This window comes from Scleropages formosus, chromosome 12, assembly GCF_900964775.1.
Source record: "Scleropages formosus chromosome 12, fSclFor1.1, whole genome shotgun sequence".
Lineage (NCBI taxonomy): Eukaryota > Metazoa > Chordata > Actinopteri > Osteoglossiformes > Osteoglossidae > Scleropages > Scleropages formosus.
In genome coordinates, this window is record NC_041817.1 from 20,947,728 (window position 1) to 20,965,936 (window position 18,209).

Below are 18,209 nucleotides of genomic sequence, written 5' to 3' on the forward strand. Positions count from 1 at the left end.
GCTGGGGCTTCATTTGTAAAACATTCATACCTGGGGTTGATAGTAAATTCTAGTGTACACAGAAATGCAAGGTTAAGTCAAAGAACAAGTGAAACTTGCATAAATGTGTTTTTTGAAGCCAAATGTCAGACCAGCAGGATGGTATTTCCAGCACGGTGAGAAAATATTTTCCCGGTGTTTGGGACCAAGATCATGTGCCAAGTACAAAATCTCAGCAAGTCTTTTTCATTTATTTATGCTGCTGCTTTTCTCCACAGCAGCTTACAGCGTTAAGCTACTTGCAGTTATTTACCCATTTATATAGGTTTTTTTTTTTTTTTTTTTGCACTGGAGCAATTCAGTGTAAGTACCTCGCTCAGGGATACTACAGTAGGATATGGGATTGAAACCTGCAATCTCTGGCTCTAAAGGCAGCAGCTTCAATCACTACACTACTTCATACCCCAGGTAGCTTTCATAAATGAGGCCCCAGGTTTTAAAGAATAGCTAGAATACCTGGAGGGACTGTGGACCACAATGGAGCAGGATTCCATCTCGTTTTGCATTTCACAACACTTTCTGAACCCTTCTCTGGAGCAGTGCTCACGTCTTGGCGAGTTTGCTAATAACTAACATCTCCAGGACACTTTTACCCCTTTTGTGCGTCTTCGGACCCCCGCGTGCCTTAGAACAGATCACGGCTTCTTTTCTGCACGTGGCTCGCGGACACATTGAATCTTCCACTTGGCGACGCGCAACACGGGTAGCGAGCGGGAGACGGTGATTTGAGATCTGATCACAGTATGGCTTGCGAACACGTGCTTGCCTTGCGTTTCAAACATTTTGGCCAGAACCTGAACTGTACGTTGAGGTTCACTGAGAAAATCTGGAATGTATCTCTGCTTGTTGGGGAAGCGGGTCAAGGCTGGTTGGACGGATTTCAGTTCCAGTAGACAATGCTTCACATTGACTTCAGCATCAGTGATTATAACAGAAAATCAAACCTATTTCAGTTTCAGTAAAATGATAAATTAGGTCCTTGAAATTGGTCATTTTAATTTTTGTGGTTTGCTGACTGATCTCATGGGGTACATTGCAGTGTAAAATATGCATCATGAAAAATTTGTCATTTCATACCTGAGGTAGTTTTTTTTTTCTCTTTTATTTAGGGGTGGTCTATATTTTTTGATGAAAAAATAAGCATGTCTGCTGAAACTGCTGAGTGACATTCACCTCAAAACGCTGGAAGAAAAGAACTGTTCCACTTTAGCTCAAGGAAGTCCCCCGTACCCTCCCCCCCCCCAGGAAAAGAAAACCACTGATCAAGCTCAAAGCACATCCTCTTCAAAACTACATTACCCAATATGCACTGCAGGATTTCCCCACTATTATAGAAAGCTTTGACCTTACAGCTGGAAGCCTTGCAGCTCCAGCCATCAAATTACACCTCTGCAGTACCCCCCCCCCCCCCACCTAAAAGTCAAGACCCAAACACACAAAGACACCGTGCGAATAGAACACATTGCACTCACGTAATTTTTTTTCTTAAACAAAACATCTGTAAGGCGTGTATTGTTGTGCTATGAATGATCATTAAAACGGCATCTTGGATCTACGTATGGCGAGTCGCTCGTCTCGTGGGAGCCACTCGTTCGCTTCCTCGCATCCGGGCAGTCGCCGGACCGGGACGGGATGGCCGCAAGAGAAAAAGAGAGACGGAGCGAGAGAGAGAGCGAGCTGCGGCGCTCCTTGTTTTCCCTTATTTGAAACTAGTGCAATTCTTCGCCAGCGCAATGTGGCGAGAACAAAAGGGCTACGCAGAGAACAGAGTCAGAGAAACGTGTCACATTCAAATGGGCTCTATTTTACATGCGCAGGTCATTTAAATATGACACCTTTCTCAGCCGTGGGCGTTAGTCTGTTAGGAGCCGTGTTAGTACCGTGCGCAGCAAAGGGCGGCCGCACGCTCTCTCGGTCCAGCACGTAGCGCGGGCTCGGGCGTGGGGGGGCAGGGCCGGGCTTTTGCATGTACGTTTGTATGTGTGTGTGTGTGTGTGTGTGTGTGTGTGTGCGTGAGTGTGTGTGTTTTTGATCCTTATGAGTATGAATTGAGGCATTCCTTGGAGCGGGACTGGATGTCTTGCAGCTCCTGCTCCTCCTTGGATTTGATGTCCTGGTAGGCATGCATGTGACTGGCGTCCTTTAGGTAGGCCCAGTTGGCTGAGAGAATCATGAGGAAGTGGATCTGGAAAAGAAGGGGGCAGGACGGACGGCCCATGAGCACGTTAGGCAGCAAAGCGCACTACACGAGCACAGCCGCGTCACACACACATGAGGTTACGATGAAGTACCGGGGTACTGTTCCTACGCACGCCACGTTACTGTTATTGTTGTTACTAGAACCACTCATATGTGTTACTTTGTTATTGTGAGGAACCGAGTGAAGGGGCGCTACTGTGAACAACATGCACTTTGGGGTTTTAGTCAACTGGAGACCTACAGCTGTTAGTAACTTCAAAGCACGAAAGACAAATCCGACAAACGGCCACGTGACCTTTCGGAAGACCATCCTGTGAATTTTACAGTTTCGGTTAAAGTACAGGCGGTCCCCGATTTACGATGGGGTTATGTTCTGCGAAACCAACAGTCAGTCGAAAATGCATTTAACACACGTAATGCACACCTCTGCGTGACAGACTGGGGATGCGGATTGCTGTCGATGCCCAGCGAGAGAGTATCGCGCCGCATATCGCTTTCCGGGGAGGAATCAAAATTCGAAGGACGGTTTCTACTGAATGTCTATTGCCTGCTCACCATTAAAGTTGAAAAATTTGCAAGTCGAGCCATGGTAAATCAGGGAACACCTGTATTAAACATTACTGCTTTTTTTTTTTTTTTTAAACTAACTTACATCTAATCAGGAAAAGACAAAATCCTCTTTATTTTTGTAAACAAAATGTTTATTTTTATAGAAAGGGAAATTTTGCTACAGTCACGGAAATCTTAAGACAAAATGATATGAAATAGTATGAGTAGCCAAAAAAAGATTAACACAAAATATCAGCAAGCATGCTCAGGGTTAAATAAATCCCATTTGGGAAGAGGGAAAAAAAAAAAAAAAAATTTTTTGGGGGGGGGGGGGGGGGTGAAATTTACTTCCTTGTTGCTGGCAAAATTTATACAACCAGAAGTCAGATTTAGTTTTAAAAACATTTTTTTAATCTGCAAAACAAGCAGAGTTCTTTAAAGATAAAAAGAAAAACATGGAAGTTTAAAAAAAAAAAAAAAAAAAAAAAAAAAAAACACAAAATTGTAAAACTTAAGCAATGAAAGCTAAACAACGTATCCAACACGGGACGCCTGCTGTGTTTCGGAGCGTACGACTATAGAGCTACAGCTCAGCCCTCCCATCCGCCTCACCTCAGGACCCCTCAGGACCCCCCAGATCCCTTTCTCACAGTTTCCATTCAAGCTTCATTAATAAGGACTGACTGGGCTGCACATTAGATTCTGATAACACATCAGTGCTTCCTGATATTTCCGAAACTGCCTGCTACATTTCAAGATTTTATTGCTAGAAAGATGCCCGTGAAAGACTTTATCGTTCACTTTAAAATGTCTTTCAACGTTACTCAGTAATTTGCTAATGCGACAATATGCAATCATTTCACTCGCAATGTTAGTCACCTGGCCTGAGCTTTAGTTCGGGACAGCCGCGTGTAGACGTAAAACATTAAACACGAAAAATGTAAAACAATTTTATTTGGAGGGAAAAACAGCCCACGCTGCCGTGTGACCTCGATGGGGAAGGGAGGGGATCTGGTTTGAGAGCAGGGGCTCCGTGACCCGTCCGAAGGTACACAAATACACCTCGGAGCAAGGAAACATTTACGCAAACGCCGCAGCTGTAAAAATTCGAGAGCGATCGCAGGGAAGGACGGCGCTGGACCACAGCCGCTCGGTTGGGAGAACAAGCGATTCGTCAAATTTCACAATGAGCTGCAGTTCCGCAACGGACGCTCGGAAGAAGGCAAACCGTTCGCTCTTTCGCTAAAAACAGAAAAGCTTTTGCTGCGGCATAAATACGGCTACTGGTAGGAACGACGAGAGAGTCTCGGTTAGGGAGCGTCCGTCCGCTTAACGGGACAGGAAGGAGAAAGGAGACGGGTACATGTTAAGGGCCTTAAAAGGGACCTAGAAACCCTACATCTGCTCCGCCGGGCTCTCTGCGGCGACACAGATCCCCTCGAAATCGACTAGTCTGTCCCTGGATATATAAGCGCTAAAGGATGTTTGTGTGTTGCTATGTGCCGCTCGCTCTACTCGGTGCACTCAGGTGGGCTCGGCAGCGGTTAGAATTTGGTGCAGCAGTCTTCTCGACTCTTAAACTTCAAAACGGCAAAGTTATACGTGGTAGCCATCATGTAGATCAGCTGGTGGAAGAAAACAAAAGCGAGAGCTGGGTGAGATCCGTCCGCGGGGCTCGGGAAGTCACGAGCGATAAGAGGCCCCGCAGGACTGCTTCAGAGCCGTGGTACATTTATAGGTCGATTCCTTTCTACATTCATTATAACATACGGCAACAAAAAAGACATGGCTTTCATTTCCTCATTAATATAGACATTTAGGGGTATTAATACACCTACCCTTCTTCGTTTAATTAAAAACACATATATAAAAATATATACACACACATATATGCTATGAACATAATAATCAAAATGCAAATACAGGCTTCCCTCATATGCATATGGAGTGTAATTCGTTTTGGAAAGTCTGTTTGAAAAGTGAATTCTCATAAAATGAATGCTTGCAGTAAATTACATCAAATTTAGGTTTTAGTAATTCAATGATTCATCAACAATGCATTCCTGAGCCTCAAAAAGTTCACCTAAAAAGTTTTCAAACTCCTGCCTTATCTTCTGAACACAGAAAATTTAATTGAAAACCAGAATCCAAGTCCACAAAATCTCAACTCTACTTTACGAAGCAAATCAAATGATTACCGCACCCACTTGTAAAGCCCAGAACCCCTCTGCTCAGCTATTTACAAAGTACTCTGTGATAAACTGACAGTAAATCATAAAGTCATTCATAATAATACTGTCAAGAGAATTCAATGCGTTTAATTCCTTCAAACAATGGGTAAGGCTTTCCTTTGCCTTTTGTGCATTTCAAAATCATTCTGCGCTTTGTTTAAATCTCATTTTCTTTAGAGCTCATTATTATTGGTAGTATTGGTATGAGGAAAAAAAAATCAAAAAAAAATCACAAGACTTCTGAGAGAAGCAATCAACCCTGACTGGTTCCTAACATCACCAACGCTCATAGTATGAATTTACATTTCTGTTCTCCTAAGGCTTGGTCTTCCTTGCTATGCAAATTTCACAGTACAAATTATACAAATAAGTGCAAATTCTCCTAATGTGAGCACTAGTTATGAAGACTATTCAATGTTATCTTTTCTAATTAAGCAATGGAACATACTGTATGTAACTATGCTTCACAATACGCTGGAATAATAGAGGATGATTATAATGATCAAAAAAATAAAGTGTGATTTTACCAGTTATTCCACTGTCTGACCTCAATACTCATTGACTAAGAAATAGATATTGATTTTGTGCTTTTCTATCAAATAATTAGAGCCTGCATCTTACCGGCATTTTTTCCTTCCAAAGAAACCTACAAAATGACTGCAGCGGTAACTAAAATGTTAATATAATATGATGACGACGTGCTCCGTAGTCTCTCTAAAGCACATAGTTTCAGTTTTAAAAAAAATTATAGGTTCATGGAAATTGCCACTAACGTTGATATGACGCCATCGTGAACATTACGCGTGTTTCCGGCCCCCTAACATCGGGAAGGGGAGAAACGATTACAGCGTTAGCAGGTGCTTCACAGTGAAAGTACCGGTTGGACTGGTGGGGGGGGGGTAGAGATCCTTCACACACGAGGAGCGCTAAACTGTGGACCTACAAGGTAACCGTCACTTTCGGATACCGACCGCATAACAGCGGACTGATTGCGGAGGATGAGATTGATGCTTACCAAAGCGATGACAGTGGCTCCGGCGCCGGCACAGGCCACGATATACAGGTGGTACGACAGGTAGAACTGAACAAGAGGAATAAAATCATTACGACGTCATGACAGCTCCCAGCACGCAGGTCAGAGCATCACTGCAAACTACTCGCACGGAGGCTTTCGGTAAACGTTGCAGAAGCCGCATCACCCAGTTCACCGTGTTCATGCATCTATTACCCTTTTCCGCATGTCCCTAAAGGAAGGAAGAAGTCTGAGCAAGTTAGCCTCACCTCGCTGGTGTTGCAGATGTCACCCAGCGTGGACCCGCACGCCTTCCCCGGGGTGGCATTCCAGGGGATAATGCCTACGTGAGGAAAGGTCAGAGTTCAAAGGTTATCGCTAAACTTCCCTCCTGGACCTTTTTGCTAAGATCACATTACAAATGGGCCAGTGGGTGGCGCGGCGTGGCGTCCGGAGCCATTTCCTTCCAACGGAAGGACGAAGGACATGGGTTCTAGTCCCGCCCCTCATTGGAACACCCTCGATCTAAGTACTAACTGTCAACTCTGAAGGGCAAAATGTACCTTGCTGTACAAAAGGGTAACTGGCACTAGAGAGCAGAGTGTAGAAACCTAACACTGAAAGCTGCCTTGGGGAAAAGCAGCAGAGAAAAGAACGTAGAGGAACAACTGAAGAAGTACACACATGCTTACTTTCATTTGTGCATAAACAAAGAACAATAAAGAACAACATCTCCTGTAAGGACTTTAAAAAGCCTCATTAAGTCAGCTACCGGAGGAATCGGCGCGGAGGCTGTTAACTGAGCCTTAAGGTACTGGCAGTAAAGATGATGGATGGAGGGTGTTATAAAGGGGAACCACTAACACCAGTACACCTCCCTGGCCTCTGCATCATGGTGTAATTTGACTGGGGAGGGAGGGAGGAAACGGGACACTGAAAACCTCCCTGCCGGAAACCGGAAGTGCATCCAGTTGGCAAAGGTGGCCCCCGCAGCGCCTGCGATGAAGGTGCGTGAAGACGGCCCCTTGGAGACCTGCGGGAGGACCAGGGCGCGGCGGAGCGCGCTCACCGAACTGGCGCACGTCGACGCAGATGGACTCGACGGAGGTGACGTTGACCACCGGGGACCTCATGGCGGCGCAGGTGGACCACACGTTGTAGAAGACGTAGACGGGCACCGCCGAGAAGCCGAACACTCCGAGCCAGGCCACGCCCAGGATGTAGGTGAGGAACACAAACTAGCAGAAGACCGACACCATCAGCGCCGCCGTACCCACCACCGCACACGTTCGCTGAATGACTGACATCTTCCTGAACGCAGGGAAGGGTTCCTGCTCTTGAACCCATTAAAACAAAAAATTCCAAAACTAGACATCTTTTTTAAAAAAAAAAAAATTCTGAACTCATAAGCCGTTTAAAAACCTTAGATTTACTGTAGAAACTGATGCAATGGAATGTGATTAGGAATTGTTGATTATTTGGAAAAACCTTTATGCGGCTACTCGTGTGATGTCCACTGATTCATATGCTGGAAAGAAACAGACTGTACTTATGCATCACGCATCTGCATCTCTTTCCCTCCTAATGCAATGAACACACCATATTTTCTACGAGATGTACGTCACTTTGGAGAAAAGCATCTGCTAAACGAATACATAGAAAAGTAAAACGTAAACGTGATCCCCTTGTGGCCCTTACGTTTTACCATCAAATAGTTATTTAATGAGAATCAGCCTGTCTCATGTGACATAATATGTGCGTAATGATCAATTCCATATGTTGTTTTAGAGGAAATCGTGCGTCTGTCTAGCAGAAATGAGCGAAGCCCAAGCTGCGCTGGTTAAACCAAGTAGGTAAATAGAATCGGGGGTATAAATCATAGTCATTTGTTCATTTTATAAGCTATTTTAAAATTTAGATTTAAGTTTACTTTAATATTTTACACAAGAATAACAACCATGCCTACAGGGTTTACTCTTTCAAGCAGCACTGTAATAACATACCTGCTATTTATACTCATGAGAATTCATATTCTGGTGACATCACACCGGTCTTCCTCTGCGATTTAGGCTACAGTTTGTAGGTTTAAATACTTCAGAGACTAAGTGGTCGACACCGGGGGTTGGGGGTGGCCTACCAAGCCGCTGATGCACCGGCCACAGATGGTGGTCTTGAACTCGCTGTGCAGCTCCTTGACGGCGCTAGTGGTGTAGAAGCCCTCGGCCAGCAGGATGATGCCGTAGAGGAAGAAGAAGGAAGCGATGCCGTAGATGACGTACTGCATCAGCTGTATTCTGCGGAGCGCACACAAACCCCCACAATGCAATGCGTTTCACGTACGAGACCAGACTCGAATCTACGGCCCTCGTTTAGTCAAGCTTCTTATTTCAGAAGTTGAAAGCTGGAGAGTCGAGAATCAAAAGTCATGTGAGAACATAAAGGAGAGAAGAAATTGTGACTATGATAAAACTTTACACGTTTCATGTTTCTCTGTTCTGCAACGTCAGCTGATCAGTTTTCTCACAGCCCAATGACAGGGGCCTTTAGTGAACGAAAGGGGGTTTCGGTGTTTTCCATTCCTTACAGCACGTTAATGATTCCGTTCGTTTCATACACGCGTCGATGACGTTCTCCTTGAATAGGGAACTGACTGTGAAGTGAACATATGTCACATGACTACATGGACACGCAACCGCAACTGCATTCAGCGGTAAAACAAATATGCAGCACTGGACACTGAAATACCCTGAAAACAGCGGATCCACCATAGCAGGAAAACTGGCTACCACACTAGTGCCTTGTTGAGTAAGAAATTCTAAAAGAACAGTTCTATTTGTATTTTCAACCACACTATTTCGCCTGCTTCCTAACGTTTCTTTTGGTTGCAGAGCAAATGCGACCTGTGTTTACACAGCCGGCCAATAGGTGGCAGTAAAGTGCACGCCGAACAGAACGGGAGCCTCGGACTAGTCTAGATGAGCAAAGTCACAGCTTTACAGGACTAATCGGTCAGTAACAAACAAGGAATGGGATTTTGTGGAGAGAAATGTTTTTAATCATTTCGCTCATGTTATATTCATTTAATTTTTCCATGTAGCTCGGGGTCAATAAATTAAAAAGCTTTACAAAGTATTATTTATTATAGCTATATCCAAGATTTTTACAGAACCTAATCCATAAATAAATCAAGGGACTTCAGTATGATTAACCTCATATGTATTGTATGACTTTGAAGTTACCAAAATGAAATTCAAGTTTCCTGATACAGAGGGGGGTGCGGTGGCGCAGTGGGTTGGACCAGGTCCTGCTCTCCAGTGGGTCTGGGGTTCGAGTCCCGCTTGGGGTGCCTTGCGGCAGACTGGCGTCCCGTCCTGGGTGTGTCCCCTCCCTCTCCGACCTTACGCCCTGTGTTGCCGGGTAGGCTCCGGTTCCCCACGGCCCCGTATGGGACAAGCGGTTCCGAAAACGTGTGCGTGTGTGCGTTTCCTGATACATATTGTCTTTTTTTATAAGATGATGAGCTAATGCAACTGGTAAAGAAAGATCAACTTAATTACAATTTGCTGTTGACCAAAAAAACACATCAAACAAACTTCCAGCAGAGCAAAAGACAGGCTGGTTACCATTTACTTACACATCAGTCAGGACAGCGTGGTCACTGGTGACCTTGGAGAAATGGTTCTCCAAGAGGGTGACCGTGCCGGTCAAAGCCACGTGTCCACAGCCACAGAAGAGGGCGACGCCCGAGAAGCACAGGATGGTGGCCACCAGGGAGGCATAGGGGACGCCACCCAAACACTTGATGCAGCACTCGAAGCAACCTGGTCACACATACACACAACAACGGGACAAAGAGAGGGACACATGCCAAGTCAAGCATCAGCTGAGCATCTGGCCCACAGAGACAGACGATGACCAGACTGACCACCGTACACTACCCTCCACTTTGCACTTCAGCACCTGAACCACCCTTCTCTCCGAAATGTCATTTTGATTCATAATAACCATTAGCGGACACTTTTGTCCAACACGACTTACAATGTTAGGTTCGTATGCAAAGCTGCTTGCAATGATTTATCCATATATAGCAGGGTGCTGTTATTGTACCAGTCCAGGGTAGGTTTCCTGATCGCAGCTACTAGAGGAGCTGGGATTCGAACTGGGGACCTTCAGACAGCAGAGTGAGGGATCTAAACATTACATCACTTGATGTCCCCATTACTGCTCATGTTAAGAACCGATTCATGCAGTTTCTCCTCGTAGACCCCGATCATTAACAGCGCAAGTGCGCGTGGAGCTCGCATGTTCTCCCTGTGTTCGTGCGGCTTTCATCCAGGTGCTCCAGCTTCCTCTTACGGACGGAGGAGGTCAAGGTTTCGGGTGAACCGGTGACTCTAAAATGCCCTTGGGCTGTGCGATTGCCCTGTGATGGACTGGCCTCCCATAGAGGGGTACCCTGCTTCACACTGCAGGTCTCAGGATAGGCTCCATAGTACCGTGATCCTGCAATGGACAAGTGTTTCTCGACAGTGAGTGAATGAGAACAATTTCCCATAACAAATAATGCACAGTTTTTATTCACATTAACAACAACAACGCTGCACCATTATCCAATGGTGTAAAACCTGTCGAACGGACAGTCCAGGTTACACATTCATCCTCAAACTGCTTCACAAAGGCCACGAAAGAACCTTTGGCATTTTCACACAATTGCTCATGTAATTCGAACGTTTCCATAGCAACCGTCACAAATCGATATCAGTGTTTGATTACGACGGTCTCCTGGGACGCGGAGTCGGTTTTATAAACAGAGGGATGTTCATCTGCAACCCTTTTTAAAAAAAAAAAAAAAAAAAAAACCGTGACGCGCAGACGCTCGTGTCGGCGTCGTCAGTCACAGTTCACAATTTAACCGAACGCATCGGGAATGTGGAAATTGAGCTGTCGGCCCCGCAGGGCTCGCAGGGGCGCTAAAGGAATTACCCAGCATGCACTGGGACCTTACATATAGGAGCCGTGAGAAAGGAAAACGATCCCCGCTGCTGACATCTTCACCGCACCTCATGCGTACCGGGGTATTATGATGAAATCCCACAACACAGGGCGTAAAGTGTAAGAAGCCTCTCTGGGCGTCAAACGGAAGCCTTCACATCGACGGTTGCATAACAAGGCTCGGCGTAGGAAGCTGAATTATTCAACAGATTTCATAAGACGCTGCGCTAACGCGCTCATAAACGGGGGAGCCGATCCTCTGGAAGGATGCGGGGGGGGGGCATGTGGCGCTGGCTTGGCCTCGCAGTATTTTTAACAAGAACCTCAACAAGCTGTTAAGTCACCAAGACAATTGTGCAAATTGTGCAAAAAAAAAAAAAAACCAGTGAAGAGGATCTGGATACACAAATACCATGAGCTCAAACATTGATTTAATGCTCTATAATTCAACACTTTTGCTGCACACTGCTGCTGAAAGGAAAATGTTGTCTTCAGGAAGCAAAGAAAAGAAAACCTTATATTACTCTTATAAAAATGAGTGAATTCAAATATAAATATCAGTAATTGCCAATCTGAAGCTCCTCCATCCACGCAGAAATATAAGGCACGGCAAAAACGGCTGACATCTAAAAACATCCCACTGACTGATGAAGCCTCCGTCTCACGCGGCCCTGCGGACCCGCTCGGGTATCCGCGGCAACGCCCGCGACATCTCCCCCGCGGCCCAGGCCATCCGTCAGCAGAGCTAAAGAGAAGTAATGGGAAGCAGTCGAGTCGAATCCACAATGGACACTTGACCGGGCGGCGCACGCAGGAAATCGATGGCAATTCATTACGACCAAACTGGCTCTGAGGGGCGGGGTCATCACCTCCATGCTCTCAGCGTAACGTACTATATACAGCTAATATTGTGCAACAGCTCCTTGTTTATGGCGTCTTCCCTTTTTTTAACCTCTTAGGCGGCAGGTTCAAAGCAGTTAGATGTTCACCGCGAAAGGATTCACCTTTCGAGTTTGCATCCGTCGCCGTGACGCCGCAACATCCCGTTTCCTCGTGAATCGAAAGGATCGACGGAACGGGTGCCGGAGCTCCGGAATGCAGACGTCCGAAGGGTTTACGACATGCTGCCGACGCCGGTGTCTCCCACGTAACCGCACGCTCATCGGGGCCGTCATCGGTGGGCCCTTCTTGTGCACACCCTCAACTACAGGGGATGTCTTCATCCCGATTATCGTCTTCTCCCACCTGCACCGAGGGGCTACGGTTCGCACGAGTCCTGTGGTTGCGTGAAAACCAGGCAGCCGCACCGTAGCTGAGGACTCGTAATTAGTTCTAGCCCTGGACGGGCAGCTCGGTCTGACAAAGGTATATATATATACTCTAGACATCCAGCAGTATGAATCCATAAAGTGCACTCCCCCCCCCCCCCAGTTAGTTGGAGGGAAATTACTAAGCAAGTAAAATTATTACTACATTTAATGAAAGAATACATTTACTCAAAAATAAATTTACATTTTTATTCCAGTCAATTCTAATAAAGAATTCAATAATGGACGAATCCAAATGGATCGTTCTTTTAGACCGCTCTCCACTTGTTCCAGAAGGAACAGCCCGTTATTCAAATGTTATTTAAATCAAAACCTCCCACACACCGTTATGAATACACAAAGTTCTTGCGATGGCGTGCCCCCCCCCCCCAACCCCAACCCCCACCAGCTCAAAGTATATGAATGCTGATCCTTTAGCTCCAGTGTGAAGCTTTCCACCGCTTCTGCTGTCACAAAGTTCATCCTTCTTCTTTGCGAGGAATGGAGGGATGAAGATGTCCCTCCCCCCCCCCGTCCCAGGACTGGTGAGCAACGGTTTCCATGGCAGCGTGTTATCCTCAACCCGGCGAGCAGCAGCGCCCGCGTCAATCGTTCCACGCGATCGCCCCGCATCCCACTCGGGCGGGACGTTGGGCGAGGCCACGGTGACAATGTGTGGAGAACTGAATTCCCAACAGCCTTGGGTCTCCTTACACCAGGTCTGCTGCTGCTCCCAGCCAACATAACCCAGGAGCTTTTGGAAGAGGAAAGAATTAAACAGCTCCTGAGCTCAGTTCCCTTTGCTGAGCATCAACAGTTATCCAGAGCCTCATGACAATTAACACACAAATATTACTCTTTATTCTTTTAGCTGATGCTTTTCCCCAAAGTGACTTATACTGTTCGGTTTGTATAAGCTACCGAAAATAATTTAGCCATTATTTACAGATATAATTACTAATTTATGCATTATTTACAGGTACGAGTACTTTGATCTTGGGTACTTGGGCAGGAGGCGACGCTCCAAATCCAGGACCTTCTAATTACAAGGCAACAGCTTAAACCATTATGCCACTTTCTGCCGCAAATATATGTCTGAACTTACAAAAAAATCCCATGGGATTCAAACCACAGTCTGGTCCGAAGCCCAGTTCCACAGCCAGCGCCGCGGTAACGTTTAGAAAGTAAAACCACAAATTCATTAAACATGGCCACACAAACACCCAGCACTCTTCTTAAATAGCTACAGAATCATCTACCATGACCTGCACCATCCCGAGAGCTCCGCGAAGTGACCATTCATTTGGGACCGCGAACGTAACGCATTCAGACATTCTAACAACCAGACAAGTTCATGATCCACATGTGTATTTCCCATTCGCTTGCATAAATCAAATGTCTGCACGACCATCCCCAGCCCTGTAAAGGCAAACGGAACATGACACCAGCTGGTTTCCAATAGCAACACCCCACACGCGTCCAGCTAGTTTACGCTGAAACGGAATTAATGCATAATTAATAAAAGCTAACGGCAGTAATGTTTTACAATTCCCATTAGGTATTTCACTAAGAGAAACACATTTGTTTTTCCAGTAGTCATTGGTTAACTTTTCAGAGCGGCTAAGGAAATGATGTCACCAATGATGAATATGATCTTGGCCGGAGAGCCTAACCCAAAATGAAAAGCTGAGGCCAAAAGACTGCGACTAAGTGAACTGTAAGGTACACGTATTACACAACGCTCATTTCATACTGCAAATTATACTCATTTCCTGCGGTCTTGTATTGAGCGAGACACTATAATGTTCAGAGCTGAAATGACTCAGTTGAGTCGCGGTTCAGGACTCTAGGAAGCGTGGACTCGGCCCGGTTCCGATTCCGTTTCTCCCTCAACGCACCGTGAAGGTCAGACTTTGATGCCCTTTATCTGCTCCGGCTGCAAAAATTGAGTCGAATGATTATAAAAGCCCAACTGCCCTCATGGCTAATTGTCAACGTGCTCAATCCGATCGATGCCTCCCTCCATTTGTCAAGTCGCCCCCCGAAGAGCGATGGCCCGCTTTCAGGCGCCACTGCAACCAAAGCGCTGTGAAATCTGGGTTAAGCTCCTCCCCCAAACACTGGGATCTGATTTCTTGGTTTGCGCACGTGTGGCTTTTCTTATTCTGCGGTAACATCACACGCTGCAAACCTCCAGTTGCCAGCGGCACCCGGGAACCGCACACAGCATCTACATTCGACAGCGAAGCCATTCATCCTTACAAACCCAGGTGGTGTGTTCTTAGCCAGAGGGCTCCTAGAGGGGGACGGCGAGAGATGTGGTTCGATAACACGACCGCCTCATTCACCGCGACCAGAATACGCCTCTTGCTTGTGTTACATCTGACCAAATCACGGGCAGCCAACGCTCATCGCCGTCTAATCTCGAGGACCCACAGCACCCGTGACTCACTTCTGCGTAGGCAAATCTGCGGTGCTTCGGCACCGAATTACGCAGATATGTTTCTAATCTGGCCTGATCTGGGCTTCCCACCGAGCCTTTCTCCAAGAGGCAAAGATTAATTTTGCACGTCAGGGGCACGACAAGCGGTATCGATCGGAGGATTTGAGATTCCCAACGCGCGACACCCTGCAACCCGACCCCCACTGGCCCTCAGCGAGGCCAGACTCCAGCTGTTGGCAACGTGAGCATCCCAGTCTTTCCGCATCGGCGCTGACAAACACGCCGTGGAGGACGTGACACACCACACAGTGAACCTGTGTGAAGCAACTCTACTCAACTATTAACTTCAACGAACCGTTCCACGAACTCAAACTCTACGGGCACAGCACTGGAAAAGATTCAAATGACGCATTATAAGGATCCAATGGACTCGTTTCCTGTCCGATTTTGCCAGATTTTCCCAGCATTTTTACTTGACCACCTTTGGATAAATTTTTATGCTGCCAACAAGATAGCCATCTGTAAAACTGTTACTAAAATTTATGGCAGCACTCTCAAACTTGGGGGGGGACTTTTAACTAAAATCTAATTTAATTTGCACAGTAAAGGATGTGTTTCGGCAAAATTCCTTCATAGCCATCGACCAGGTTTAAGAGCACTCCTTTATCTTAAGATTGTACAGTTCGGATTTCAGCAGACATCGTTAATCATTAACATCCGAGTAGAGTACGTTGTCCTGATATTATCATTATTAAAATGTACACCAGTGGGAAAAAAAAATAAAATTATCGAATTGGATTTATATTTCCGCACTTCCATAGTCCACAATGCCATAGGATGTGTAATAAACACTGCACTCCAGCAGTAACCATCTGACACCATGCTTCATGACGAAAAATACATTACTATCGGTTTGCTTACATTCTTCTTCAGAGTATAACTTTGCAGCAGTCAGGAGCAGCTCTGAGAGCAGCGCCACGAGGGAGGAGACCATCACGTTACAAAGAGTGCCCTGCACAGATTGAGCATCAGTGGGCAGCGGAGCGATTCCAGGCACCGGCTGGGTGGCGTCACCCTCACTTGAGACGGAAACGTGGCCCGTTGCGCCAACCTGCCACTCAGCAACACTCCCTGGTGTTGCAGATAAACACGTTTCTTGGGTACAACAAAGGTGCAATGCATCATGGGAGATCACAGAAGAATTAGCAGCAGGAATCACACGCTGGTCCCATCCGGCTGCTTCCAGTCCTTGTTTCCTCCAAGATGGCGAAGGTTGTTTACTTCTTGGATGCGGCGGGGAACGCAGGTGCTCTCATAATAAAGGTTTCCAAATGAAAATCACAGGTTGCTTTGTTCTTGATGACTTTCACATGTTCTCAGACCTCACCATCCCTCCCCGACTATCCCCGTACGCCACTTAAAGAGACCAGGGCTCTACAGCTTTCAGTTTGGTGCCACTCACTCTGTCTACAAGAACATAAAGAGAGCAAGAAGAAGGAGGATGGAGGAGATAGAGAGAGCGAAACGCTAAATGATACCAGGTGCAGGAACGTGACACCAAGCCTAAGTCGGTCTCTAAGTAAAGTTACTCTCTGATAACTAAGCACACGGGCTGGAAAAGCTCAAGAATTTGCACGCAGAGTTGGAATGAAGAACATGGGCTAAAGAATATGCTGGTTGGTCATCGGGTCTCCGTGGGAGGGATCGTTTGGAGCAGTCCGAGAACTTGGAACTCCTGCCTCCTACAGCTGGGCGATGTCCTCCAACCCATTCTGTGGTTCTTCCTGTCTGGTGCTCACACTTGTTGGAAGAAAATGCAGGGGAGATGTACTCATCATCAGGGGAAGTGTCAAATGTTGTCCTAGACAAGGTACAATAGACCGGTGAAAATCGTGAGCCCACATGGCCAACATGGGCAGCGTCTGTATGCAGTGGCAGCAGAAGAGCTGGGAAGCGCTAGGAAGACATGGTGCTTCATTTCCTGATCAAACTTGTTCACCAAATGCCTTGTGGGGAGAGGGAAAAAAAATGCATGGGTCCGAGAAAACGCACAGAGTTTTGACCGGTGCCGGAAGACCCGATTCCACAATAATGAAAAAGAATTATGCTCAATGTAACACCGTGTCTTCTGATGCAAATTAGTCCAGCTAATTAGTTGGATGCTTCTCTCCAAATCCACATGCAGCGTTAAGCTACTTACAATAAACTACCCATTTATACAGCGGGGTCGTTTTTACTGGAGAAACTCGGGCTGAATACTTTCATCGAGGGCACTGCAGCTGGAGACGGGATTCAAACCTCTGTCCTTTCAGTGCAAGGCAGCAGCCCTAACCACTATGCTACCTGCTGCCCCGGTAGTACAATTTACTGTATTATTGGAGGAGGAGCAAAGGTTATCAGTTGCTGAAAGGGCGATGGAATGCAGAACGGTTGGCGTGACACGCCTAGACAATGTAACCAATGAAGCGCTGAGGGAAAACAGCAGAGAAGAGGACGTTGTGGCAGAATACAAGCAGAATAAGATGAGATGGGAAGGACACATAGCGCGGATAGCGAACAACCGATGGATGACGCTCCTGGCTGAATGGTACCCAAGAGAACGAAAACGACCACGTGGACGACCTCCAAGGAGGAGCGAAGATGATCTCGTCAGATGGGAAGGCCGCCTATGGAGGAGAAAAGCAAGGAGAAGGGATGATTGGAAAGCATGTTGTGATGGGTGCTGATCGATCCAGGTATCCAGGGACTGAAGGAGCAGCATTGTGACGTTACGACCTAAAGGCTGTGGGTTCAAACCCCGAAAGGGACAACAGCTGCTGTAACCCCCGATTCTCCACGTCTCACTAGATTATCTTCACCAAATACAACATTTCTCTCTTGGCAGTTGGAGGACAAACTTGATTTCATTCACAACTTCACCCAAATCTGTTCGTTATATATTCAAATCGTTATATTTCGTATTTTAGTTTTTTTTTTTTTTTCCCCCTTCGCTTAAAAATCCCCCAGAACCCTTGTAATTGACATATTTCACATTTCATTCAACTGACGCTTTTCTCCAAAGCGACTTACAACGTTAAGCTCCTTACAAATATTTACACATTCGTACAGCTGGGTAATTTTTACAGGAGCAATTTAAGGTAAAGTACCTTGCTGAAGGGTAATACAGCAGAAGGGATTTAAACCTGTGACCTTTCTTTCCCAAGGCAGCAGCTCTAACCGCAGTGCTACCAGCCAACAGCAATACACCAATAAATGAATGATGCTGATCTTTAATTTAATTCTAATTAATTCAATTTCAATTAATTCTAATGTGGTTGTGGACGTTAGTCCCTGAGGATCACCCTTCCCTTACCCATCGCTGATATTTTTATAAGACACGAACAACACGATTACGCGACTGTAGATGTGTAAATAAAAGGTGGGATGAGAAACGGCTT

At 46.1% G+C, this 18,209-nt stretch overlaps 1 protein-coding gene across 3 annotated transcripts in view; it reads right to left on the reverse strand.

Annotated features, from left to right (window-relative positions):
- Window positions 1–356: 356 nt before the first annotated feature.
- The window catches only part of LOC108929801 (neuronal membrane glycoprotein M6-b-like), a 43,166-nt gene continuing 25,313 nt past the window's right edge, over window positions 357–18,209 (reverse strand). For 2 of the 3 annotated variants that reach the window (XM_029256786.1, XM_018744576.2), the window contains exons 2-7: window positions 9,665–9,851; window positions 8,168–8,324; window positions 7,100–7,268; window positions 6,300–6,373; window positions 6,034–6,099; window positions 357–2,224 (exon numbers count right to left, since the gene is read on the reverse strand). In XM_029256786.1, the coding sequence (XP_029112619.1) occupies window positions 2,075–2,224; window positions 6,034–6,099; window positions 6,300–6,373; window positions 7,100–7,268; window positions 8,168–8,324; window positions 9,665–9,851 (803 nt within the window). In that variant the 3' untranslated portion in view covers window positions 357–2,074. Of the gene's footprint in view, window positions 2,225–3,113; window positions 4,413–6,033; window positions 6,100–6,299; window positions 6,374–7,099; window positions 7,269–8,167; window positions 8,325–9,664; window positions 9,852–18,209 lie in introns of those variants that run through there. The other variant, XM_018744601.2, reaches the window with a different exon arrangement.